Source organism: Notamacropus eugenii, chromosome 4 (genome assembly GCF_028372415.1).
Source record: "Notamacropus eugenii isolate mMacEug1 chromosome 4, mMacEug1.pri_v2, whole genome shotgun sequence".
NCBI classification, from domain to species: domain Eukaryota; kingdom Metazoa; phylum Chordata; class Mammalia; order Diprotodontia; family Macropodidae; genus Notamacropus; species Notamacropus eugenii.
In genome coordinates this window covers 134835325-134862144 of record NC_092875.1, presented here as the reverse complement: position 1 = coordinate 134862144, position 26820 = coordinate 134835325, and the positions used below count along the sequence as shown (strand labels likewise).

The window sequence follows — 26820 nt, the reverse complement described above, 5'->3', positions numbered from 1 at the left end:
TGTTTTTGTTTGCATTTCTCTAATGAATAATAATTTAGAGCATTTTGATGACTATAAATAGCTTTGATTTTGTTATCCAAAAACCTCCTGTTCATATCCTTTGCCCATTTATAAACTGGAAACGAGTCATAGTCTTATGTCTTATATATTTGACAAAGTTCTTTATATATCTGAGAAATTTTCTATAAATTTTCCCCCAATTTTCCCCCAATTTTCTTCTTTTCTTGTAATCTTGGCTACATTTTTTAATTTGCACAAAAAATATTTTCAAAAAATATTTTTCAAATTTAATGTAATCAAAATTATCCATTTTACACTCCACACTGCTCTGTATCTTTTGTTTATTTATAAACTGTATGACCGTCTACAAGTCTGATAGGCAGTGTACTCCATGTTCTTCAAATTTTCTTGTCATCTCTTTATATGTAGGTCATGGATCCATTTTGACCTGATCTTGGTAAATGTTACAGAAAATTGGTTTAAGTCCAATGTCTGCCAGAGTGCTTTCCAATTTTCCCAACATTTTGTTTTTACCAAATAATGAATTCTTATTCCCAAAACTTAATTCTTTACACTTACCTAATACAAGATTACTACAGTCATTTGCTGCTCAAAATTGTATGTCTACTCTGTTCCATTGATCTACCTTTCTATTTCTTAGCCAATACCAGAACATTTTGATTATAACTATTTTATAATACAGTTTAAGATCTGGTAATACTAAGCCTCCTTCATTTACATTTTTTTCATTAGTTCCTTTGATGTTCTTGATCTTTTACTTTTCTTTAATGAATTTTATTATTATTTTTTCTAACTCAGTAATTTCTTTTTTGTTTAATTCAGATGGCATTGAATATACAAGCTACTTTAGGATAAACTGTCATTTTTGTTTTATTGCCCTGCTTATTTCTGCTCAGAAATGCGAGATGCACAAATTTAGAGAATATACTCCAAATATTCACATAAACTATTTGTGCCTGACCTGTGGTAGAACGTTCCAAGCTTGCATTAGTCTGATCAGCCATAGTCAGACACATTGTAACTGGACCCTAACATAATGATGTCACTTTGGTTCTCTTTGAGAACAACCAAGAACCAACTAATGTCAGTTTCACAACAGCATACTTAAATGGGTTCTTGATACTGGATGATGCTCTTGAGGTTCCCCAGTCACCAATGGAGTGATAAAAGCTCTACTTGTCGCCATGCTTTTCAGCATAATGTGTTCAGCAATGTTGTCAAAATGCCATCCATGAGGATAAAAGTGGCATGAAGGTTAGCTACCACAATGATGGTCAATTATTTAATTGAAAAGGCAACAAGCCAAGACTAAAGTAGAGGAAGAGTTGGTCCATGGTTTTTGTTTGCAGATTATTATGCACTCAGTGCAGCCTCTGAGGTTGAGATGCAATAGTGTATGAATCAATTCTCTTCTGCTTGTGCTAATTTTGACCTAACAATTAACACCAAGAAAACAAAGGTTCTCCATGGACCAGTATCCATATGTGGAATCACTGGTTACAGCAAATGAAGAAATGTTGAATGCTGAAGATAAGATCATTTATTTTGGTAGCAAACCTTCTAGGGATGTACACATGAATGGTAAGTTTGGTAAGCTTGACACACACATGGCCAGAACTAGCTTAGTTTTTGGGAGGCTCTGAAGGAAAGTATAGGAAAGAAAGGGTATTGGACTACCTACCAAAATGAAGGTCTAAGGAGCTGTTGTGCTGACCTCATTGTTATATACCCATGAAACCTAGACAATATACCACGACCACACCAGGAAACTGAATTGCTTCCATTGGAATTGTCTTAAGAAGATTCTGAAGATCATTTAACAAAATAAGGTACTGGACACTGAGATCATTTCTTCAACTAAACTGCCAAGCATTCAAACTCTGTTTCAGAGAGTGCAATTATGATAGGCTGGCCACATTGTTTGACCAAACATAGTTTGTCCACAGGACAATTTTACAAAGAGCTCACACAAGGGAAATATTCACATAGAGATCAAAAGAAGTAGTACAAGAACATTATCAAGATCTTCTGAAGAACTTTGGAATATATTATATGACATGGGAGACAATGGCAAAGGATCACCCCACAGCATGGCATGCCCACAACAAAGAAGGTGCTATGCTTTATAAGCAAAGCAGAATTACAGTAGCTCGAAAGAAACATGAGTTGAATAAATGTATAGATATCTGTATTCCAAATGTTCATACAGACCTTTTGTGCCAAACCTGGAGTAGTCTTCCAAGCTTGTACTGATCTGATCAGACACAGTCAGACACACTTAACCTGACTCCAACATAGTGATGTCATTTTGGTCTTCTTTGAGGAAGGATGACAACCAACCATCAACCTATACCATGGAAATCATGGTTCACTGAAGTGCTAAAGCATAGATTACATAATGTTATCTATACTTATAGTTCCCTCAATACAACTACATGGGCACTAGCTCCTCTATTTGCTACTAATTAATCAAATAGGACCCCTCCAAAAAGGCATATATTTCATTTTTAAGAAATTGGAATATAATTTGAGATACTTAGAGAAAATTCTATTTAGAAAACCATTTACTAAGAATTTACTTGTATAAGACCCTGTGCTAAGAATTAGAAATTTAGAGAAGAAAATAAAATTATTTTTAGAGTCCATGATTCTAAAATAAAAAGATTAAACAGCAGACCAAATTAAGTGATATCAACTAAATAATAAACTTTCTTCAAACAGATAATTTATAGCCTTTAGTTCACTGGTTTCCATGCTTCCTCAAAGTAAATTAATTTATAATCTTTAAACAAGCATTTATTTTTTACTTTAAGCTATAAATATTTACTTTCTAACAATACACATACAAACATTTCATAATTTCAATAGATTTATAGCACTCGTGTACACTCTTTCCTCCTTCCATAGAGATCATAATTCATACATGTCTTCTCATTCTTTGTGATTCTTATCCACAAATACACTTTTAGAAAACAAAGATTCTGTATCTACACAACAGTTTAGCAAACAAATAAAACAAAATATATAAATAATAAAGATAAAATGTCCATGGGAATTCAGTTAGAAATCAATAGAAATAAATTCATTTATATTTCAAAAGAAAAAAAATTATGCCAGAACAAGGGTGCATATAAAACATATTTTATAAAATAGTTTTTGACTTAAGATAGTATTATCAAAACATTCAAATTTATGACTTATGAGAGAATGGAAATAATAATTAAGATAATATTTATTTTTTCTTAGCAAAAATTCACCTGATTAGGAAAATATTTTATTAACATAAAAATCATCATTGCCAAAATGTGCAATTTGACTATATAACATAACAGAGATTTAAATAATATAGTTTAACATGGCAAACTAACATGTATTAAAACATAGAATATAGATGCTTGGTAATTCACCTACCTTAAGAACATCTCCTTGTGCTAAGTGAAATGTTCTGGCAGAAATATTGATTCCTTTCCCTGCTTGTACCTGAATGCTATAAATGCACTCATGGTTGTTTTCGTAGTTGAGAGGATAATTGGGAGACAGCAATATTCCTTCATTATTTGTTGCAGATGCACCACATTCCGCTGCAAGTAAAACAGAATATTGAGGTATAGCTTAATAGAGAATATTAACATTTTTGAATAATGTAATGTATGGAAGTATAAATGCCTTTCAGTACATCATTAGTATTTCATGACACCTAGAGCCTAAATGGAAAAAAAAATAAAAGTGCAAAATGTATATGTGATATGTTTCCTTCGAAAGCACAAGTGTGTTCTTTTTGAAATATTAGAACTAAGGATAAAGGGAGAGGGAGGAAAGAGGAATAGGGCAGGGGAGAGGCAGGGAAGAACAGATTTTCATCCTTTATTGATTATGGAATTAAGTTAACCATAAATTAATGAATTATTTCTCTTCCATATTTGAGCCCTATTTTACATAATAAGATATAATTCATTGCAAACAAAATTAATGATGGTTTATCATAATTTATTGAGTTTAATTTTTTGCTTCATTTATATACCATCCCCTTTCTCCCTTAGGAGAAATTCTAACCTTCTAAAAATGATTTGTAACACCTCTGGAAATTTCTGATTATTTTCAAATAAGCATCAAAAAGAAACCTTCCATTTTCTGTCATATTTTTCATGTGATTTTAAGGGAATGATAATATTATTATATAACATTAATATGATGATACATAATATGTTATTATTAGTAATAATGAAGTCAATCCCTATATTTAGGAATATAGTGTTGCCTAGAGTGCTCACTGAATTCTGTACTCTGGGGTAGATCTGAAATATTTTTATTAGTAGACATCTGTGGTTTCCAAGGAAGGAAAAGATCATTAAAAGGCTATTTTCAGTATATTAGTGGAGATGTAGGGCATGCTCACATGGACATCAGAAATTACTTGAATGAACTATTTATTAGACAATGGCCTTATCAATAGTCTATATGGTTTACTACTGTTGCTATGGAAGAATAATGCAAAGAAAAGCCTGTATTTTTATTACCAGATGTTGAACGAGAGAAGTTTGTGGATCAGAAGAGCATGTTAATAGCTATGTTGCCCTGAATTGTCTTCTTGGCAGTCAGTGGTTAAGTTTGCTATAATTATGTCATCACAGTCTTAGGACAGAAGAAGAAGAAAAAGTAGTCTTCCTCTAGCCCTTTATGATTCTGAAAATTTTGAACTACTCAGAGGTATTGGTTTACTTTGATGTTTTCTGGGAAGACACTATTAGAACTAGAAGAAAGATGACTAACAGTATTAGATCAACAGGAGCTGATGTTCTAAATATATTAACTGAAATATAGAGTTCTGTTAAGTCTCCATCAAACAGGAAAGTAGAAGGTAAGGTACTTGAGGACATGAACTATTTTTGGTTTTGTATTCTCAGACCTTAGTACAATGTTTAGCGTCTGATCCTCTTAATGAACTTTTATTAATGAATTTAATGAACTCTTTGCAATTGGATTAAAATATATGAAGCACATAAATCACCTTGAAAAGATTATAACACTTAGTATCTTGCCAAATCTAAAGAATTCTCATGAATTCAAGATATTCCTGGGGTTTGATGGTCATTACTGAAGACTTATGAAGTACTATTCCATCACTGAAAAATTCCTCAGTTATCTCTCTTGGAAGAAACCAAAAGTAGAAGGCCAGAAGGGAATTTCTCAGACTAAATTCTTAGCATACAAAAGTCCTGGACAGGTTGTCTGCAGTCATTTAGACCTTTGTTCATTAGACTTTTAGGAATAATAATAAAAAAAATAACCAAACTTTTCAAGGATTTTGTCAGCTATCACTTAGACTGACTGGTTTTGACTTTGGTTAGTCCAAGCAAATCCTTTGTGCCATACATGATAATCACACTAGATGCCCAAGAATTACCTGTAAAACAAGGTAATTACACCTACTATGTTGAACCATTAGTTAATAACCAAAAAAGCAAGTGAACACCATTAAAGTCCCACACGATGCTGCTTATTTTTTTTTTAACAGGAATGATACTGAAAAGATTTATTACCATCTACTTTGCCAATGAACATGTTAAAGAACATCACGTCTTTTTTATTTGACTTGTAACTGAAATTTCCTAGATATGTTGTCTCCCTCAATTAAAATGTGAACCTTTGGGAACCAGGACAAGTCTTGCCATTTATATCAAGTATTTGAATAGAGAATGAGTTTAATAAGTGCTCTTTTACTCATACTACAAGTCTCATTTGTTTATCAACCAGAAACTGATTGTAAAATAAAAACGAAAATAATATCTGCTTTCAGATTTGGAGTTTTTGGTCTTGAAATTAGGTGTCTTTGAAAAGCAGAAAGTTTATAGATAAATACTTTGTATTCAGATATAGATAAAAATATCTTATTGAAATATATTATCACAAAGTCTAAGTTGGATGCCATCAATGAGAGTTGGATAGCTACCATGGTAAAAGAGTAGTAGAATAGTGATTATAAGTTAAGGAGAAGTAACAGGTATAGGAGTCATGCATCAGACACCATAGTGAAAAGAGTGAACATGATTTGTGGCAGGAGGGGAAAAGGGCTTCCAACATGGGAAATTCTGAAAATTCTTCTCAGAATATGTTATCAATGGAAGTACATTATAACACTTTGAACCCAGGTAAAAATGCAATCAATTAAATGGAGCAGTTTGTAGCACAGTGAATAGAATCTTGAAGATTAGAGTCTTCTCACAGACTTAGAGTTAGGAAGAATTGAGTTCCTTACTTCCTCAAATAATCACTAGCTTTGAAACTCTGGACAAGTCACTGAACCTCCTTCTGTCTCAGTTTCCTCAGCCATAAAAGGGGGAACGATAAAGCACTATATAATTTTAATTATATTTTGTTCTCCTTGTTATTGACAAAATGAACTGAAGAGAAAGGTTTATGAGTAACAATACAGACAAGAAAGGGGGAACTTTCTAAAGGAGTAGAATATGCAAGCCTTATAATGCAAACTATTATATAATAAAGAATGTTACTTAATATATTTATGATACAATAAAGTTACATAGTAATCAGTAAACATTTATTAAACACTAAATATGTGTCAGCCATTCTGCTAAGCATTGAGATACAAAAAAAGAAATTATAGCCCCTGATCAAGCAGAACTGTTAATACGATGGGAGAGACAAGAAATAGCAAGTATGGACACACAAATTATATAGAATTTTTTTTTTTAGAAAAAGGAAAACACTAGAATTAAGAGGGATGGAAAACAACTTCTTTTTTTTTACTTGATTCTCTAGAATTCTCTAAGTATACCATCATAACTTCTGAAACGAGAGATAACTTAGTTTCTTCTTTGCCTATTATAATTCCTTCAATTTCTTTTTCTTTTCTTATTGCTAAAGCTAACATTTCTAGTAACATACCAAATAACAGTGGTGATAATGGGCATCCTTGTTTCAACCTCCAATCTTAGTGGAAATACATCTAGCTTATCCCCTTTACATATAAAGATTTCTGATGGTTTTAGGTAGATGCTACTTATTATTTTAAGGAAGGTTCCATTTATTCCTAAGCTCTCCAGTGTTTTCAGTAAGAATGGGTGATGTATTTTCTCAAAGAATTTTTCTACATCTATTGAGATAATCATGATTTCTGTTAGTTTTATTGTTGAAATGACCAATTATGCTGATAGTTTTTCAGACCTTCATTCCTGGTACAATTCCTACCTGATCAAAGTGTACTATTCTCATGATAATTTGCTGTAATCTTTTTGCTAGTATCTTATTTAAGATTTTTCCATCTATATTCATTAGGGAAATTGGTGAATAATTTGCTTTGTCTCTTTTGGCTCTTCATGGTTTAGGTACCAGTACCATATTTGTATCATAAAAAGAATTTGCCAGGACTCCTTCTTCATTAATTTTCCCAACTACTCTATATCCTATTGGAATTAACTCTTCTGTAAGTCTTTGATACAATTTGCTTGTAAATCCATCCGGTCCTGGAGATGTTTTTCCTCTAGAGTTTGTTGACAGCTTGATCAATTTCTTTTTCTGAGATTTTTAAAAAAATATTTTACTTCCTCTTCTGTTATCCTGGGCAATTTATATTTTTGTAAATATTTCATCCATTTCACCAAGACTGTCAAATTTATGGGCATAAATTTGGCCAAAATAATTTTTAATTATTGTTTTAATTTCATCTTCATTGGAGGTGAATTCACCCTTTTTATTTTTGATACTGGTAATCTGGTTTTCTTCTTTTCCTTTTTTAATCAAATTGACCAAAGGTTTATCAATTTTATTGGATTTTTTTCATAAAAACCACCTCTTAGTTTTATTTATTAGTTCAATAGTTTTCTTTATTTCAATTCTGTTAATTTCTCCTATGGTTTTCAACGTGTCTAATTTGGTATTTAATTAGGGATTGTCAATTTGTTTTTTTTTTTTTTTAGCTTTTTCAGTTGCATGCCCAATTCATTGATCTTCTCTTTCTCTATTTTATTCATGTAAGCATTCAGAGATATAAAACTTCCCCTACCAACTGTTTTCACTGCATCCCATAAGTTTTGATAGGTTGTCTCATTATTGTCATTCTCTTGAATGAAGTTATTGATGGTTTCTATGATTTTCTGTTTGACCCACTCATTCTTTAGGATTATATTACTTAATTTCAAATTAATTTTTGGTTTCTCTTTCCATGCACCTTCATTATGCCCAATTTTTATTGCAACATGATCTGAAAAGGATGCATTAACTATTTCTGCCATTTGAAGTGGATTATGAGGTTTTTATGCCTTAGTACACACTGAATTTTCATGTATTTTCCATGTACCACTGAGAAAAAGGTGCATTTCTTTCTTTCCCATTGAGTTTTCTCCAGAGGACTATCATATCTACCTTTTCTAGATTTCTATTTTCCTCCTTAATTTCTTTCTTGTTTATTCTGAAGTTACATTTATCAAGTAAAGAGAGGGGAAAGTTGAGGTCCCCCTCTAGTATAGTTTTGCTATTTCTATTTGCTATTAATTCCTTTAATGTCTCCTCTAAGAATCTGGAGGCTATACCATTTGGTGTATATATGTTTAGTGATGATATTACTTCCTTGTCTATAGTAATTTTTAGCAGGATAGTTTCCTTCCTTATCTCTTTTGATTAGATCTATTTTTGCTTTTGTTTTGTCTGAGATTAAGATTCCCACTCCTCTTTTTGTTTATTTCAGCTGAAGCATGATGTATTCTATTCCAGCCTTTTACCTTTACCCTGTGTATATGCCCCTGTTTCAAATGTGCTTCTTGTAAACAACATATTGAAGGATTATGGTTTTTAATCCATTCAGCTATCTGCTTCTATTTTATGAGAAAACTCATCCCATTCACATTCACAGTCATGATTAATGTCTATGTCTTTCTCTCCATCCTATTTTGCCTTTGTTTTGCTCCTATTTCTCCCTTCCCCCTTCCCTTCTCCAAAGAGTTTTACTTTTGACTACCTCCTCCCTCAGACTTCCTTTCCTTCTATCAGCCCCCTTCCCTTCTCTTTCCCTTTTCCCTCACTATTACTTCCCTTCCTTCTGTTCACCCCTTCCCTTTCCTTTCCCCTACTGCCTGTAAGACGTTAGGTTTCTATACTTAACTGAGTATGTTATTCCCTCTTTAAACTAAATTCCATGAGAATAAAGCTCAAACATTGCTCTCTCCCTTCATGAGATAACACTGTTAAAGGGATTTGGAAACCCTTAAAATGGCTAATATTGTTATGGATACTGTTACAGTCATCTGGAAAGAACTGTCGAGTAATGTTGTCAGATCTAAGTGAAAACAATTCAAGGGATTCCAATATAACCCCCTCCAAAGTTGTTCAAAGTTGGAAAAGAGATTGATCAATGGGAAGCAGTGAGAAATGCCCATAGTAGCTATTGTGAATGGAATTCAGTAGTAGCAAAGCTATAAAAAATTTTAGTACAGTGGATAGAGTGCTGACCCTTGAGTCTGGAGGACCTGAGTTCAAATCTAAACACTTACTAGCTATGTGAACTTGGTCAAGTCACTTAACTCTTTTTACCGTAGTTCCTCATCTGTAAAATAAGCTGGAGAAGGAAATGGAGTATGATTCTGATATACATTCAATAAATTCTATTCTTTGCCCCCCAAAAACATAACCAAATGGAGTCACAAAGAGTCAGACATGACTGAAAAGGACTGAACAGAAAGAATGTAATGCAGAACTATGAGGTTGTATCAGTGAATCATAAGGATCAAACACTGACTTTCCCTGGCTTCAATCACCCTCCCATCATCCCCTAGTATAACTATTAGTCACAGAGTTTTGCATTGGTCTCTGGAGAGAAGGTGGCTTCTTTGTGTGTGACAGAGATATAATTGAACTCTCATATTTTGGATGGGAGTAATGTTTATAACCATTCCTTTATAAATAAATTAAGGAGAAAAATTTTTTTAAAGGACAGCAAAAATGAGAACAAAGAATATGACTAAAAGTAATCTCTATAATGTCATGTACAGACAGTGTGCTGTGAAGTGTTCTGTACTTCTAGTAAATAGTCGTGCATTTGACTCCAAGTTCTCCTGTTTACTAGTTCTGTAGTCATAGGCAATGACAAGAAGGAGGAAGAGGAGGAGGAGGAAATGGAGAAGAAGAGGAAGAAGAAAAAGGATAATAATAATAAATAACCTTTAGCATTTACATAATACTTTAAGGTTTGTAAATAACTATATGTGATATCATTTTATTTTCATGATGATACTAGAAGGTAGGTTTTATTTTAATTTCCATTTTATAGACTAGAAAACTGAAGCAGAGAGGTTAAGGGACTTGTCCAGGGTCATGTTGCTAGTAATGTCTCAGATATCTTTTGAACTCTGGTCTTCCTGATTTTAAATCCAGTGCTCTATGCACTGTGAAACATAGCTGCAAGTTATTTAATCCTTTGAGCCTCAGTTTACTTATCAGAAAAACATAATTATTATTATACCTACCTTACAGAGTTATTTTGGAGAGAACATTTTGAGGAACTAAAAACATTCTAAAAATAGATTCTATTATTAATATAAAAACAGCATTTTACCCATCATTGAGACAGAAATATCTGAAGGTTATTACTAATGATGACATTAGACAATTACATATACGTTCAATAAATTCTATTCCTGGTAATAGTGGGAGCTGAAAAAATAAATCACTTTTTGCCCACCCCCTTAAAGTAACTAAGACAATTATATGTCCTTATAACTTAGTCACATAAGCATACTTTTTTTGACTCAATCAACAACTTCAGTCTAGTTATGAAAACTAATTAAAAAGTCCTTATAAACAATGAATGAAATGAAGTGATGATGTACAAGAAGTATATTTGAAAAAGTTTAGAGACTATGTTGTGCTCCCTGGACATTGCATGTAATCAGCAAGATAGAAGGGAATTGAATATTCAAGCCTATGGGAGTAAAGAGAGAGAAAACAGCCACCCCAGCTATGATTCTGAGAAGGAATCATTTAAGGGAGGCAGGAGAAAGAAAAAAAAAAACATCACCTAGGTCTCAGTCTAAGTTTCCACATCTACTCCTTTGGTGGAACTTACTTTATGAACTTTTAAAGGGACAGACTTCCTAGAAGAGTCTCCAGGACAACAGTGTCTGACAGTAATGACAGTTTTTGAAAAGCCAAGGACAAATTAAACACATTTTTAAAGAAGGGCAGCTTCTTGACTCTTCCTGACTGATAGATATCCCAGTAGAATAGTTATCAATGGCAGCAGTTCTTCTCCAGGTCAATGAAGTAAATATAGTAGCACCTTAAAAGTTAAGAGGGTGGGCATACCTGGGAGTAGGTGAGGAAAAAGGTAAGACAATTGCAGGAAGGTTTAGTCAGACACAAAGGCGTCAAGTATTGCATTCACCAAAGATTATATATGTCCATTTCCCTAAAACCAATCAATTTTATTACTTAGTTTTTTTTATCAATAGGCTTACATAATCAGATATTTTCCTTGGCAATGGCAACACAAGAAACATTAAAAAAATACAAAACGTACTTTCTGTCTCAGTGGTGACAGTAACAATGTGGTGCAAAAGGCATTCAGGTGAATATTTTCCAAATAGCCTATAAACAGCAAAATAACTGTTCATATTATTTAATTATTTGTCCAGATGCTAAGTAATTGAATTACTAATGCAGGAACTGAATTATAACAATAAGATTTATTGCTATAAATTGAACTAGAAGACAAAAATCAAGATCACTAAGTGGAAAGATGGCTCATAGGTTTTACTTAGAAAAGCCAAAAAAGTAATAATACTGAAAAATTAATGAAATTATTTTCTTCTATCAAAATTCAAAAAGAAATACCACTGCATGTGTCATTTGGTCATCTTGTACCCTATTGCTCATTGCTAAAAATTAACACCTTGAAAATAATTGCCACTGAAGCACCAACATCTACTATAAAAATAGAGGTAGAGAAATTTTATTGAAACTTAAGAAAAAAATGTAAAATTAGTAAATATGTATTTAATATTTTGTGACTTAGATGATACAGAGGGAAAATTTTTAAAAAACAAACAAATGACTCAGAAAATACTTTGAGACTAAAAATTAAGAGAGGATAAAGTTTTTTAGACTACACAAAATTTTTGTTTGTAAATATTATGATGTTTTGTCAAGGAGCAGGTACTAGATACAGTAGGATCAAATTACATCAGAAAGCATACAGCTAGATATATTTTAAGATGCAAAATGATTGGTTGGTAATTTGAAAGTCAGAATCTTGACTTAGACTCAGACATAGTTATGCATTATGAATAAGTACAGAGTACTAAAGAAAAAAATGGAAAGAGTAGTTGAATAAAACCAAGGATATACAGATGAAGTCCATGCTGAGGGGTAACACAATTTTGAGAGCATTAAGAAGTTTTTCTCAAGATATATGAAAAAGGAAAACTATCTGAAAAAAATCTTAGACATTGTTTTTCTCCTTTTCTCACCAACTATCAGAAAATATCAACTCTTGACACACATTATGCTTTCCATTTCATAAAAACAATTGATATGCTCTTACATTCAGACAATGCTTTAATGTTTGTAAAGTATTTTACATAAAGTAACTTATTTTGTTTTCATAACAGCCATGTTTATTTTGTAATCTACTTTAGTAGGTGCTGTTATTATCCTCATTTTATGGGTGAGGAAACTGAGTCTGTGAAAAGTTAAGCAACATCCCATAGATCACCAAGTTAGTGAGTATATGAGGCAGTATTTGAATCTGATTTTTGCTTTTTCCAGACATAGCACTCTATCCACTACACCATCTACAAACATATTTTGCATTAAAATGCTCACTTGAGCAAATCTGAGAAAGGAGGAGACAGAATTTCACAAATAATATTCAATAGCAGACAATACCTTTACAGTCATATAAATGACTGAATGGTGTATAAAATACCACATCCCATTGTGCTTTTTGTTTCTGTTTTGTTTCCTTTTTTTTTGTTTCTTTGTTTGACATTACAAAACATTTGATTCAGGATAGCAAAATTCTACCCTAAAATCTCTTTTCCAAAATGATGTCCTGCTTGGATATGTCAAAATCTTTCAGAATCACTTGAAATATGTAGCAGAGATGGGTGACAGTTAACACTTTAATTCTGTGATTCTCCAATTTTTGAGTTACAGACCCTTTTGGCACTATGATGATGTCTAGGAGCCCCTGTTCAGAATGATGTTTTTAAATATTTAAAATATATAAATTTTTGTGGTTGATGTTATTGTTTTTCTTTCATTTCAAAGAGGACCAATGATATCAAATTATAATGTAATTTTTTTCAATTCTAAGTTTACTGACACCCTGAAATCTTCCACAAGTCCCTTGGAGTTCTATGGACCCCAGGTTAACAACTTGTTGACCAGTGAAAATCAGTTTAACTGGTACAACCTTAATCTCCCCAGTAAAATGTGTATATGACAAGGCTAATAAACCTACAGAACAGACATTACCCTTACCCTCACCTTTTTCTGCATTGGTACAAATGCAGTTAAGTTTCCAACTTCCTTGGCTCTTATACCTAGCTCCTTATTAGGCATTAAGAAAATACCTTTGTTCCGTTGATCTCAACTATATTGCTATCTTCCCTTATCACTGGCCATCTCCCATTGGTGCCAACTAACTCCTCATCTAAAATTATGCATTAGTTTGACCTGAAATGGAATCTGGCATTTGAAGCAGTGACAAAAGCTATTGCATGTTTTAGTTTCTAATGCCACCTCGCTGTATAATACCATTGGATGGGGGTAGATGTGCTAAAGAATACACTAAGACTGTTTTGTATTGGCATTTCTTCTCCTCTTGGGAGGACTACAGTTTTGTTAACTACTAACATTGTGACTCTATTGATCTTCATCTGAATTCTCTTACACCACAGAATCTATATCAAATGTGATGTGACAGAAATGGAAAGATAAGTACTTGCCAAAGGTGTTTGCCATCATCATAACTCAGCACTGAGGTATCTGAAGAAGGATTTCAAGAGATATATTCCAAATGCTCCTATTTCTAGCTATTGCATTAGCTATGTCAAGACCAGACTATTGTTGAACATCCTAAATAGAATCTATAATTATTCAAAATACTTCAGACTAATATTCACAAAGGTAAAAGCCAATGGATGAATAGTCACTGTCAGGAATGGATTGTAGGCAATTGGATAGAAAATCCATAGGTACTTGAATAGACTCTGGGAATGGTCAATTAATTGGGCCCAAAAATAGAACAAGAGGAGGAGTACAGGTTGTATTGCCCTTGTGAAATCATATAGAGCCTCTAAAGACCTTAAGCTTGTCCTTAAAACAAAGGTCCATCTTTTTAACCATTAATTTTTTTTCATGATAATTCTATATGATTGTGTATGATAACAGTGTCATAACACTGTCTCTGAAGACCTGAAGCAACAGGTCAACCAAATAGTGATGATGAGGCTCAATGTGTGGGAGAACTGTGTAGGAGAAAAGATATGTGACTGAAATGGAGGTGATATGTCACATAGAAAGAGGAAGTAAGACTGATGGACAGCCTGTTTGCTCCAGATGCATTCATATCATATGAAGAAATCTGGAGGAAGATCCTTACAATGTAGGAGTGGGTTACCTACATAAAGCATTGATAAGTCACAAATGATGGGTGGATGTGAAATTTTAGTGTCCAAATAAATAAGATCACATACACATAGAAATGTGGAAATAAGAAATAAGTATTCTTTTGACAACATTGCAACAAAAATTACAGACAGAGTTTAATATTTCTTATTGAATGTCCTCTACTAGATGGCTATACAATATTTATATATTGAGTTTACAAATGATTTTTAAAAGTTTTAATCAGATATTATTAGAAAGGATTGAAGATACACTTTCAACAAGGCAAAAATAATATTCTAAAGATTGTTAATTACTTATGCCCAAAAGGGCAATAAAAATGTGCATACTCCTTTTTAGAATTGTAATTATTTTTATTGGAAAACAAATATACAACTTGGGATGGATTTGAGGCAAATTGTGTCATAAGTAGATTTTTAAAAAAAATAAGTGGCTAAACAAAGTTTAAAAGGAAAGTAACAATAGAAGAAAATTTTTCTGGTACAGGACCAGCAGTACAAAATACTAGCATGTGAGCACCTGGATAATACAACCGTTTTGCAATAGTGCATCTTTAAGTACATGTTGTTGACTGTACATAGTCCACACAGCATTACAACTCTACACTTCAACAACATGCTAACAGCTCCTAAAGAAAACTACTTCTTTAAAAGAAAGAAAGGCATAACCCAGATGTTCCCTCATTTGACCAACTCCATGATTGCAGAAGGGCTTAGATATATCCAGAGTAAGCCACATGAAACATATGTTACTTGATCAATTTTCCAAAATAAAGTTTTAGGACAATGACAGTAGATAAGGGGAAGAAAAGCATGGAGGAATGAAGTCCTAATTACTACACATGCATATCCTTTTGACAGTGGGCAAGGAGGAAACCTTTTACAAATAAGTTACAAACAAAGAAAAGGCAAATAATTTTATACAAGAAACTTTAACACATTCTGTACAATATCTTCATTTTTCTGTCATCATTTGTACAAACTCTTCATAGTATACTTGATCATCACCATCAATATCTACTTTCCTGATCATTTCATCAACCTCTTCATCTGTTAACTTCTCTTCAACGTTTGTCATCACATAGCGAAGTTCAGCTTCAGTAATATAACCATTGCCGTCCTTGTCAAGCACACAGAATGCTTCCCTAATGTCTTCTTCACCATCTACATCTTTCATTTTTCTTGTCATCATAGTCAGAAATTCTGGGAAGTCAATTGAACTATTACCATCAGCGTCCACTTCATTAATCATATCCTGTAATTCGGCTTCTGTGGGATTCTGTTCAAGTGACCTCATTACAGTTCCCAATTCCTTTGTTGTTACAGTAACATCTCCATCCTTGTCAAATAGTGAAAAATCTTCTTTGAATTCTGAAATCTGCTCTTCTGTCAGCTGATCAGCCATGCTGTTAGCATTACTAGGTCTCAAGTCCCTATCAAACAACGTCCACACTCGATAGCTGCACTTGGAGCAATCTAATATGCATACTTCTTAAAGAGGCCTATTCACTGAATGGACATTACCTCCCTCTAAGTGAACACCTGAAAAGGTCTAGCCTAAAAAGGTCAAGATCTCCCAATGTATCCTGGGCCATCTCCAATCTTTCTGATGAATATCTGGTCACTGCCTCCAGATGACTCAGGAGGAGAAAGTAAGGCTGGTGACATTGCACAGCCCTCCCTCACTCAAAACAAAGTCATATGCAAGTCATGTCATCATTTCTCTGGTGTCACGGTCTTCTTCAAAAACAAAGGATGCACACAACAACCCTTTGACCTAGCATCACCACCTCTAGCACTGTTTCCCAAAGAGATCATACAAATGGGAAAAGGGCCCACATGTACAAAAATATTTGCAGCCTCTCTTTTTGTGGTGGCCAAGAATTGGAAACTGAGGGGATGCCCATCATTTGGGAAATGGATGAACAAGCTGTGGTACATGGATGCAATGGAATACTATTGTTCTATAAGAAATGATGAGCAGGAGGACTTCAGAAAAATCTGGAAAGACTAATATGAACTGATGCTGAGTGAGGGGAGCAGAACCAGTAGAACACTGTACACAGAGTTAAAACCAGATTATGTGATGACTAACTTTGATAGACTTATTTTTTCTCAGCAATGCAAGATTCTAAGACAACTCCACAATAGTCATGATGGAAAATGCTATCCACACCCAAAGAAAGAATTCTGGAGTCTGAATGAAGATCAAAGCATACTATTTGCTCTCTCTCTTTTTTGTTTAGTTTCTTCTTTCTTTCTCATGGTTCATTCCATTGATTATAACTGTTCTTTATGACATGACCAATGTGAAAATATGTTTAATATGAGTGAATATGTAGGGTCTATATCAGACTGCATGCCATCTTGCAGATGGGAGAGGGAAGGGAGAGGAAGAAAATTTAACACTCAAAATGTTGTAGAACTGAATACTGTAAACTAAAAATAAATACTTTTAAAAAAAGGTTAACTACTTAAGAGTAATTGTCAAATTATTTTTTTGAAAATGAATCATTTCTTCCTTCATTGATCTTTAACAAGTTTCTGAAAAACCAGGCCAGGCAGTAGGATACAAACTTTCTTCAATGAAGTGAAAATGTACAATGCCTATGTTGTGTATACAGAGGCAAAAATTTCAATGTGTTTGCACAGAAACCTAGTATTATACTTTCAGAAATAGAGATGTATGTTTGAAAAATGGGTCTCATCATCCAGTTTACAGAGATTTCAAAAAATTGTTTTCCTATTGAATCTTCTTGGTTAGACTGATGTGTCAATACCCCCAGGATACTGAAATAATGTGTTTTGATATAATTATTTTAACATATTTATTCAGATTATTAGAAAACTGCAAAAAGTTCTAAAATCTACCCATAAAAATCTTTCAACAAATGAGCTCTGCTTTAAAATGAAAAGACTTCTGAAATCTGTTTATTATTTTTTTTCAAAACCTTAGGGTGACTTTGGCTAAAACTAATAAATTAATATTAAAATTCTCTTTAAGTAAAGCAAGTAGTTATTTATCCAATTTTCCATTTTTGGCTTTCAATTTCTAAGTAATTTTACATGTCAAAGAGGGGATGGATCCTGGAATCATTATCTTACCTTTTATATGGAACTGATTTATCACTCTCCAAAAGCAGTACCTGACCACTAAGTTATTGATTCTACATGTTTCAAGTTTACTCTCTTTAATGGGGGTTAATTGAAGAAACACATAGTGTTATTGCACTGTATTGAATAAAAAAGCTATCTCTTTTATGCTTGTACTTCTCAGTGCTGGATGAGAGAAAAGCTTTTGTTGAACCTATCAGATTCATTCAATAAAACTCCTCAAAGATTTATTCTGTAAAAGTACATATTTTTCTTTGTATTTCATTTTTTTCCACTTTAGTCAAACATTGTATGGCCCATGAAATACATTTTTTAATTAAAATATATTTAATGTTATCATATATTTTCTTGACATTGGATTTTTGAAAGAGTTAATTTTTATTAAAACTTTAATAAATATTAAGTAATTTATTACTAAAATAGATTAATAAAAATAAATAACTAGATACCTTCAGTGAAAACATCAGAAAATTTATGATTTCATCAAAATGGGCATTACCTATCCAATGTACCCTCCTCTTGCTATTGTTGCTTATAATAAATAAAAGAATAATAATGGCTAACATTTGCTTTGTACTTGCTATGTGCCAAGCACTGTGCTAAGCACTTTACAAATATCATCACATTTAATCCTTACAACAACTCTGAGGGATTAGGTATCATTATTATCTCCACTTAACAAATGAAGAAACCAAGGTATAGTGATTTGTCCAGGTTCACACAGCTAGTGAATTTCAGAGGCCAAATTTGAAACTATGTCCTCCTGAATCCAGGCCTAGCACTCTATCTACTGCACTACCTCATAACTCATGATATCCCAAAGAGAATCTCCAAAAGGGAACTATGCAAAATATTAATTTTTCTCATATTTGTATAAAACTCCCTTTTCATTAAATACCACTTTCACAAATCTTCTCATTTTATCCTCAAAATAATTTCGCAAGTGAGTCAGTGTAGCAATTTATTTTACAGGTGGAAAAACTGAGATACAGAAATATTAACTGACTTCTCCAGAGACATGAAGCTAGTGAATAGCACAGCTTGAAGTGGGGGCTTAGCTTTCCAGTTCCTATTACAGAGTTCTTTCCTCTTGACTGCATAATACAATTTGAAAAAGAGTAACTAACTATTTGGGTTTTTTAGGAAAAAAATAAATTTGGGCTTCTCAAACATGTTTTCTGATAACAATTTAGTTTCTAATATAAAGGGTCCTTTATTTGAGAAAGCAATGTGGCAAGAGAGAGAGTCAGATGCCATGTAATATTACTCCTGTTCTCTGAGTGACCTTAGACAACTTACTTTTAAACACTCTGAATCTCAATTTACCGAAATGGAAAATTAAGGAGTTGATATATTTCATCTTTAAAGTCCTTCCCTATACTAATTCCAGTCAGCACCTTCTCTGCAATATATAGTGTTAGAGATTTGCATAGAGCATGGGTCTGCAAACATTTTCTGTAAAAGGACAGATTAGTAAATATGAAATTAAAAATATAATTTTTTTTGGTAAAACAGTTCTACTAATGAGAAGAATGGAAATCTTTTGAGGGAGTAGGATAATGTTTTAATTAACTGAGGTCCAGAATTCCTGTCCCCTATTAAAATCAATTGCAAATGTTTACCTGTAAATGCAGATCTGTAATATTTCATGTATTCAAGTTAGAAAACATCTTTTCAGATAGATATTAATTGTCAAATATTAGTATCAAGTCATTAGCACATGATCTTTAATTTAGTCAAAAGGCAAATAGTCAAAAGTTTATTTTCTTTGGATACATTTCTTCATCTACTACTATTAAACATGATTTAACTCATCATTAGTTCAATGAATTGCAAGTGACTTAGCTATTCTGATCAATGCAGTGATTCAAAGCAATTCCAAAGGGCTTTAGGATGAAAAATACTTTCCACTTCCAGAGAGAGAACTGATGGAGTCTGAGTACAGATTGAGGTACAATGTTTTCACTTTCATTATTTTTCTTGGGTTTTTTTGGCAACATGACTAATATTGAAATATGTTTTGCATGATTTCACATGTCTAACTGATATTATGTTTTTTTCCTTTCTCAATGAATGGGGAGGATGGAGAGTGAGCAAGAAAATTTGGAACTCAAACATTTTTTTAATGATTTAAAAAAATAGATAAATAATTGATTGGCTTAAGAAATAAAAATTAAATACTACAATTCACCATCAGTAAATGAATTTCCTTGCTTGGCTAACTTGTTTGCAATTTTATTTTTGTCAAAAAAAAATTACTGTGATGTGATATTCTGTTTTACATTTTCTCATTTTTCTGACTGTTGTTTTCATGTAAGTTGAGAATATTGTGAAAAGTGCTTAATCTGGTAACGTTGATGTGGACTGTACTTTTTTAGACTAGTTATAATGTCATTGAATAGTAAACACAATGCTTTGTCATCTAATTCTATAACAAAATAATCCATACTAAACAGTGCCTAAAAAGCACTTTACTTTTTCCTTTTGATATGCTGGATGTGCACTGGTAATAAAAAAAAAATGTTACTGCATGGTAATACACATGACATTTGAAATGCTCTTGAGTTGTAACTACATCACTGTGATCTGTAGTGCTCTCAACAACAGCAAAAAATGGTAGGAGAGCCATATCACAAATATCCCACACTGCTGGGAGCACAAAAGTAGCCACAGATAATACGTAAACAAGTGAACATGGCTGTGTTCCAATAAAACTAAACATGGACACTAAAATTTAAATTTCCTATAATTCTCATGCGTCATCAGGTATTATTTTTTTTGATTTTTTTCAACTGTTTAAAAATGTAAAAACCATTCTTAGCTCCCAAGCCATACTGGTCCTCCTGAGTCCTTAGTCTGCCATTTCCTGACCTAGAGTACAAAGAGATTAAAGGACTTATTGGGTCATACAAGTATATGTGCCGCAGGTGGGACTTACAGGACAAATAAAATGCAAAATCTGCTTTCTTTTCCATTGCATATCTCTGGGCCTCATTGTTCATTGGCTCCAATTCTCACTTGGCGTAAGGTTTCAAACAGATCCAGGAATTCTTCTGCTTGATCTAAGAACTATTTTGCTACCATTAACATTATATGCTACTCTCTAAGTGTAGTTGTTGTTCAGTTATTCAGCCATATCGGACTTATGGTGACCCCACAGATCATAGCTATTCATGGGTTTTTCTTAACAAGGATATTGGAATGTTTTGTCATTTCCTCCTCCAGTAGATATAATTGATTCTTTTGTCAGGCAATCAGAGGTTAAGTAACTTGCCCAAAATCACAGAGCTAAGTGTCTGAAGCTGAATTTGAACTCAGATCTTCCTGACTCCAGGACCACTGCTCCAATCACTGAGCCATAGCTCCCTTTCTATGTATATACCCTTTATTTCATTTCAGTTTCTCATCAGTAATTCTCTTCATTTTGCATGATCCAGTCTCATTTTGAAGTATATGCTCCAGGAGTACTTCATTGGGAAAGAACTGTCAGCTGGCCATTAAGTAAGAAAGTAGTTATGAGCAACTAGATGGCACACTAGATGCAACATGGGGCCTGGAATTAAGAAGACCTGAGTTCAAATCTAGCCTCAGACACTTATTAGTTGTGTGACCCTGGGCAAGTCACCTGTCCCTTTTGACCTCAGTTTCCTCATCTGTAAAATGAGCTGGAAAAGGAAATGCAGAACATTCTCATATCTTTTCAAATGGACTTACAAAGCTGGACAACATTAAACAACAGCAAAGCTATGAGTCATGAAACAATACAGTCTCTGAAAGATTATAGGAATCAACGTCTACAGTGTTATCCCATTAGACAATATGAGTTCATACCTTGACAAACAGTTAACCTCATTTAAGAATTGGGAGTTTCTCTTAAAGAAATTTCATTACTGCCAAGGTTACTAGTAGGTCAGTAGCAAGTACTTTTCTAACTTGCATAAGGTTTTTCATACCTAGACACACTCTGTCACCTTGTTTTGTAGCACATTTTTACATACATAATCTCATCTATTCATCACAACTCTATGAGATAGATACTATAAGAATGGAGTATCCCAAAAGTCTTAGCATAGTTTTAAGTCTTAATATAGCAAAACTTCTAAGACTTTTGAGGTAACCTACATTATTAACCCCATTTTACAAATGCACAAATGGAATCCCACAGATGTTAAATGACTTGCTTGTGGTCACTCAACTAGTAAATGTCAAGGGCAAGACCTTATCACAGATCTCTTCTGTCTTGCATCCTTTTTATATATATTATGTAAATACTTCTCTAGGAGTATATTGTCTCTCCTATTAGAATAAAAGTTCCTTGAAAGCAGGACATATTTCACTTTTGTTTCTGTATTGCCAGCACAACACAATGACTGACACTCAAACTGTCCTTAATTAACGTGTGTGGAGTGATTGAAGTCTAGTTTTCTTTCAGGTATATCACATTGCCTCTTGTAAAGAAAAAAGTAATAATGAAATATCACTTTGAATCTGCTGCCCTATCCAGTTTCAACTCCATAGAACAAGAGGCCCCTACCAGGATAAACTCTTCACTTTTAAATTCACTACCATGCTGCTAATCTGGAGCCTTGACTGACTTCATCTCCCTCAGTCTCCTCTCCTTTCAGACTGGAAAACTGGAGGGAGGAATACCAAAGTCTTCCCAATGCCTTCTTTTATAGAGAAGAGAAACTGGATTCATTTCACTACACTTTTCATGCGTTACTCTGTCTGGTTTCAATTCCAGAGAGTAAGATGGACCTAGACCAGGTACTCCCTACTAATTTCTGATGTTCCTTGGAAAAATTACACTTATACAAAAGATTCTGGATTTAATTCATCCATAGAAAATGTAACAAAGCCATGAGGATGACATAGAAATAGTAAGGAAAGCAAAGAAAGAAAGGAAACATTTTAACATACAAAGAAGGGGGGCAGAGCCAAAATGGTAGAGTAGAAAGACGCATATACTCTAACACTTCCCTCACAGCACACAAAATACCTGTATAAAATGACTCTCAACAAATTCTAGAGTAGCAGAAGCCATAGAACAACAGAGCAAAAGAGGTTTCCAGCCAAAGGTAACCTGGAAGGCTGATGGGAAAGGTCTATCTCATGGGATGCTGAGCAGAGCAGGGCCCAGCCCTGGCCATGCTGTACTAGGAGGAACAGGACCTGAACAGATCTCCAGGGCAGAATTCCCAGCAGGGAGGGTCCCAGATCCCTCAACCCACAAGCAACAAAGAAAGCTCCAAAGGTCAGTGTGGGAGGGCTTTCCCAGCCGGGTGAGAGGGGAGTGAGGTCCCTTCAGCACAGGCAGCAGTAGCAGCAAAAGCAGCAGTGGGTAGCGGGTGGCTATGGTGGCCATGGAAGCAGCCTGAGTCCATTGTCTAGGCAGGCCAGTTTAAAGCCTCTGAGAGATTTGAGCAGCTGATCTGAATCTCAGCCTTGAGCACCATACTGGGGGAAGGAGGAGCACTAGGACCCACTTCTTGACAAAGAATTAAGAAGTCAAGTAACTGGCTGGGAAAATGCCCAAAAAAGGGGGAAAAATAAGACTATAGAAGGTTAATTTCTTGGTGAACAGGTGTCTCCTTCCATCCTTTTGGATGAGGAAGAACAAGGCATACTGTCAGAGGAAGTCAAGGCTTCTGTCTCCAGTACCTCCAAAATGAATATGAAATGGGTTGAAGCCATAGAAGAGCTTGAAAAGCAAGTCAGCAGCTTGCTAAAAGAGAACCAAAAAAAATGCTCAGGAAAATAACACCTTTAAAACAAGGCTAACTCAATTGGAAAAAGAGTTCCAAAAAGCCAATGAGGAGAAGGAGGCTTTAAAAATCAGAATTAGCCAAATGCAAAAGAAGGTTCAAAAGCTCACTGAACAAAACAGTTCTTTAAAAGAGAGAATGGAGTTTAGGGAAGTTAATGACTTTGAGATAAACCAAGAGGTTTAAAAAACAAAACCAAAAAATTGAAAAATAGAAGATAATGTGAAACATCTCATTGGAAAAACAACTGACCTGAAAAATAGATCCAGGAGAGACAATTTAAAAATTATGGAACTAGCTGAAAGTCATGATCAAAAAAAGAACCTAGATATTATGTTTCACGAAATTATCAAGGAAAACTGCCCTGATGTTCTAGAAAAAGAGGGCAAAATAAATATTGAAAGAATCCACTGATCACCTCCTGAAAGAGACCCAAACAGAGAAATTCTTAGGAACATTATGGCCAAATTTCAGAGTTCCCAGGTCAAGGAGAAAATACTGCAAGAAGACAGAACGAGACAACTTGAGTATTGTGGAAATACAATCAGGATAACACAGGATCTGGCATTTTCTACATTAATGGATTTAAGGGCTTGGAATAGGATATTCCAGAAATCAAAGAAACTGGGATTAAAAATAAGAATCACCTACCCAGCAAAACTGAGGGAAAACTTCAAGGGAATAAATGGTCATTCAATGATATAGAGGATTTTCAAGCATTCATGATGAAAAGACCAGAACCGAATAGAAAATTTGACTTTCAAACATAAAAATCAAGAGAAGCATGAAAAGGTAAACAGGAAAGAGAAATCACAAAGGACTTTCTAAAGCTGAACTGTTTACATTCCTACATGGAAAGATAATATTTGTAACTCTTGAGACCTGTCTCAGTATTTGGGTAGGTAGAGGGATTACACACACACACACACACACACACACACACACACACACACACACACGCACGCACGCACGCACGCACATGCACACACACACACACACATATAGACAGAGAGTACAGGTTGAGTTGAATCAGAAGAGATGATATACATAAAAAATTAAATTAAATTAAGGGGTGAGAGAGGAAAATATTGGGAAGAGAAAGGGAGAAATGGAATGGGGCAAGTTATCACTCATAAAAGAGATAAGAAAAATCTTGTTCAACGGAGGAGAAAAGAGAGGAGATGAAAGGGGAAAAGTGAAGCTTATTCTCTTCACATATGGCTTAAGGAGGGAATAATATGCTCACTAAATTTGGTATGACAATCTATCTTACACTACAGGAAATTAGGGGAGAAGGGGACAAGTGGTGTAAGAGGGATAATAGAAGGGAGGGCTAATGGGAGAAGGGAGCAACTAAAAGTAAACACTTTTGGGAAAGGAGAAGATCAAATGAAAGAATGGAAAGGAAAAGGGGAAAAGACAGGGTAGGATGGAGGGGAATATAGTTAGTCTTACACAACATGACCATTATGGAAGTCTTTTGCATAATGACACATAGAAAGCCTGTACTGAATTGCTTGCCTTCTCAGTGGGGATGGGTAGGGAGGGAGGGAAAAAGAGAAGCTGGAATTTAAAGTATTAGAAACGAGTGTTGAGGATTATTATTGCATAGAACTTGGAAATCAGAAATATAGGTAATGGGGTATAGAAATTTATCTTGTCCTACAAGGAAAGAGAAGATGGGGATAAGGGAAGGGTGGGGTGTGATAGAAGGGAGGATATATTGAAAGAAAGGGTAATCAGAATGCAAGGCATTATGGGTTGGGAGGAGGGGAGAGATGGGGAAAAATTGGAACTCAAAATTTTGTGGAAATGAATGTTGGAATCTAAAAATAAATAAAAATGAAATACACAGAAGAGAGCAGAAAAGTTCGGAGTGAATTCAAACATGGGGCAGGGGATTCATGCTGAATTTAGCATGAAAGTTTTTTAAAAAGATAAATGTGCATAACTGAATTTCCAGTTTCATATATTTATTTTTATTCTTTATTCTTTGTTTACTGTAGTAATTATATATTGTTAAAGTAATTCAAAGAAGTACCTTTAAAATAGGCACTTTGGGGTCAAAAGAAAGGAGGAAAGTTTCCATTTCCCCAGATGTAGAAACCTCTGACTGACCAGTCACATATACTGGTGAAATTCACAGTATTTTTCCTCCTTATACCATAGATGTAAGATTTTTAATCTTTGTTCAGATGCAAAATTATCTGAGAGCTGAATATAAATTTGCATTTCTGAAAGTAAGACTGTTACCTTCAGGACATGATTTTCTTTTACCCTTAGAGAATGTTTCTAAGGTAGGAAGAACTGGATCCCCTTTTTTTCTGATGAGTGGTTTTTAAAAAGTGGAAAATTAATCCCAAAAATATGCTTGGATTTGGACTGTATTGCCTATAATAAAAACATATAATTGAAGTAGGTTCATGGGCAAAGAATCAGCAGCAGCATAAATGACTATGTAATGGTAATATAATGGGTAAAGGGATTTAAGCCTGTTAGATTCAGAACAGTATATGTTTTGGTCATAGTTCACTGAGACATCCTAAAGACGTTGCTGTTATTTGTGGTCATAGACTGTTTATTGACTTTTTCCTCACATCACTGAGTACAGGGTAGTGGAAAGAAGAATGGAGTTAGGGAATCTGGGGCAAATTTCTGTCTCTGCTATTTACTTTTTTGGGGAATGTTATTAAATCACTTCACCAATCTGTACTTCAGTTTCCTCAGTTATAAAATGGAGTTGGATACTTCAAATAGTAAAAATAACTAATATTTATTTATATAATTATGTTTTATAAATAAATACTTTACATGTATTACCTCATTTATTCCTCATAAGAACACTGCGAAGTAAATGCTATTATCAACCAAATTTTACAGATGTGGGAAAATGAAAAAAAAAACAAAATAATCAAGTAAGAGTTGAAGTGACTTGCCTGGTATCATTAGTAAGGGTCTAAGGTCAATTACAGCTCTAAATCCTATGTATTGCAAGATTCTGCTATAAATTCTATTAAAACCTGAAGGTATCCCCAGAATATCATGGAAAGGGGAAGGCTATTTTCTTTGTTACCCCTAGCATAGTGCTTTGCATAGAGAAGATTTTTAATAAATGCTTATTGAATTTGAGTTAAAATATAGCAAAGACAGAGAGTTCACAGGCAATTAATCATCAAATACTTAGTAAGGACTTATTATGTGTCAGGACAGGCATTATTTTTATTTCTGCTTCCTAAAACTGTGTTTTACAAATGCTAAATTGCTACTGCTATACCAGG

At 33.9% G+C, this 26820-nt stretch overlaps 2 protein-coding genes across 4 annotated transcripts in view; both read right to left on the bottom strand.

Moving 5' to 3' along the window:
• CSMD3 (CUB and Sushi multiple domains 3) overlaps nt 1–26820 on the bottom strand; it is a 1632969-nt gene that overhangs the window by 433642 nt on the left and 1172507 nt on the right. For all 3 annotated transcript variants that reach the window (XM_072603249.1, XM_072603250.1, XM_072603251.1), the window contains one exon: nt 3433–3602. In XM_072603249.1, the coding sequence (XP_072459350.1) occupies nt 3433–3602 (170 nt within the window). The remainder of the gene's footprint in view (nt 1–3432; nt 3603–26820) is intronic.
• Nucleotides 15619–16095, bottom strand: LOC140498258 (calmodulin-like). The gene has a single exon (XM_072599473.1). The coding sequence runs from the start codon at nt 16066–16068 to the stop codon at nt 15619–15621; it is 450 nt and encodes a 149-aa protein (XP_072455574.1). The 5' UTR covers nt 16069–16095.

What these genes read in the sequence shown, in the direction of transcription:
- LOC140498258 (XM_072599473.1), bottom strand. Translation starts at nt 16,068, where the DNA reads ATGGCTGATCAGCTGACAGAAGAGCAGATTTCAGAATTCAAAGAAGAT.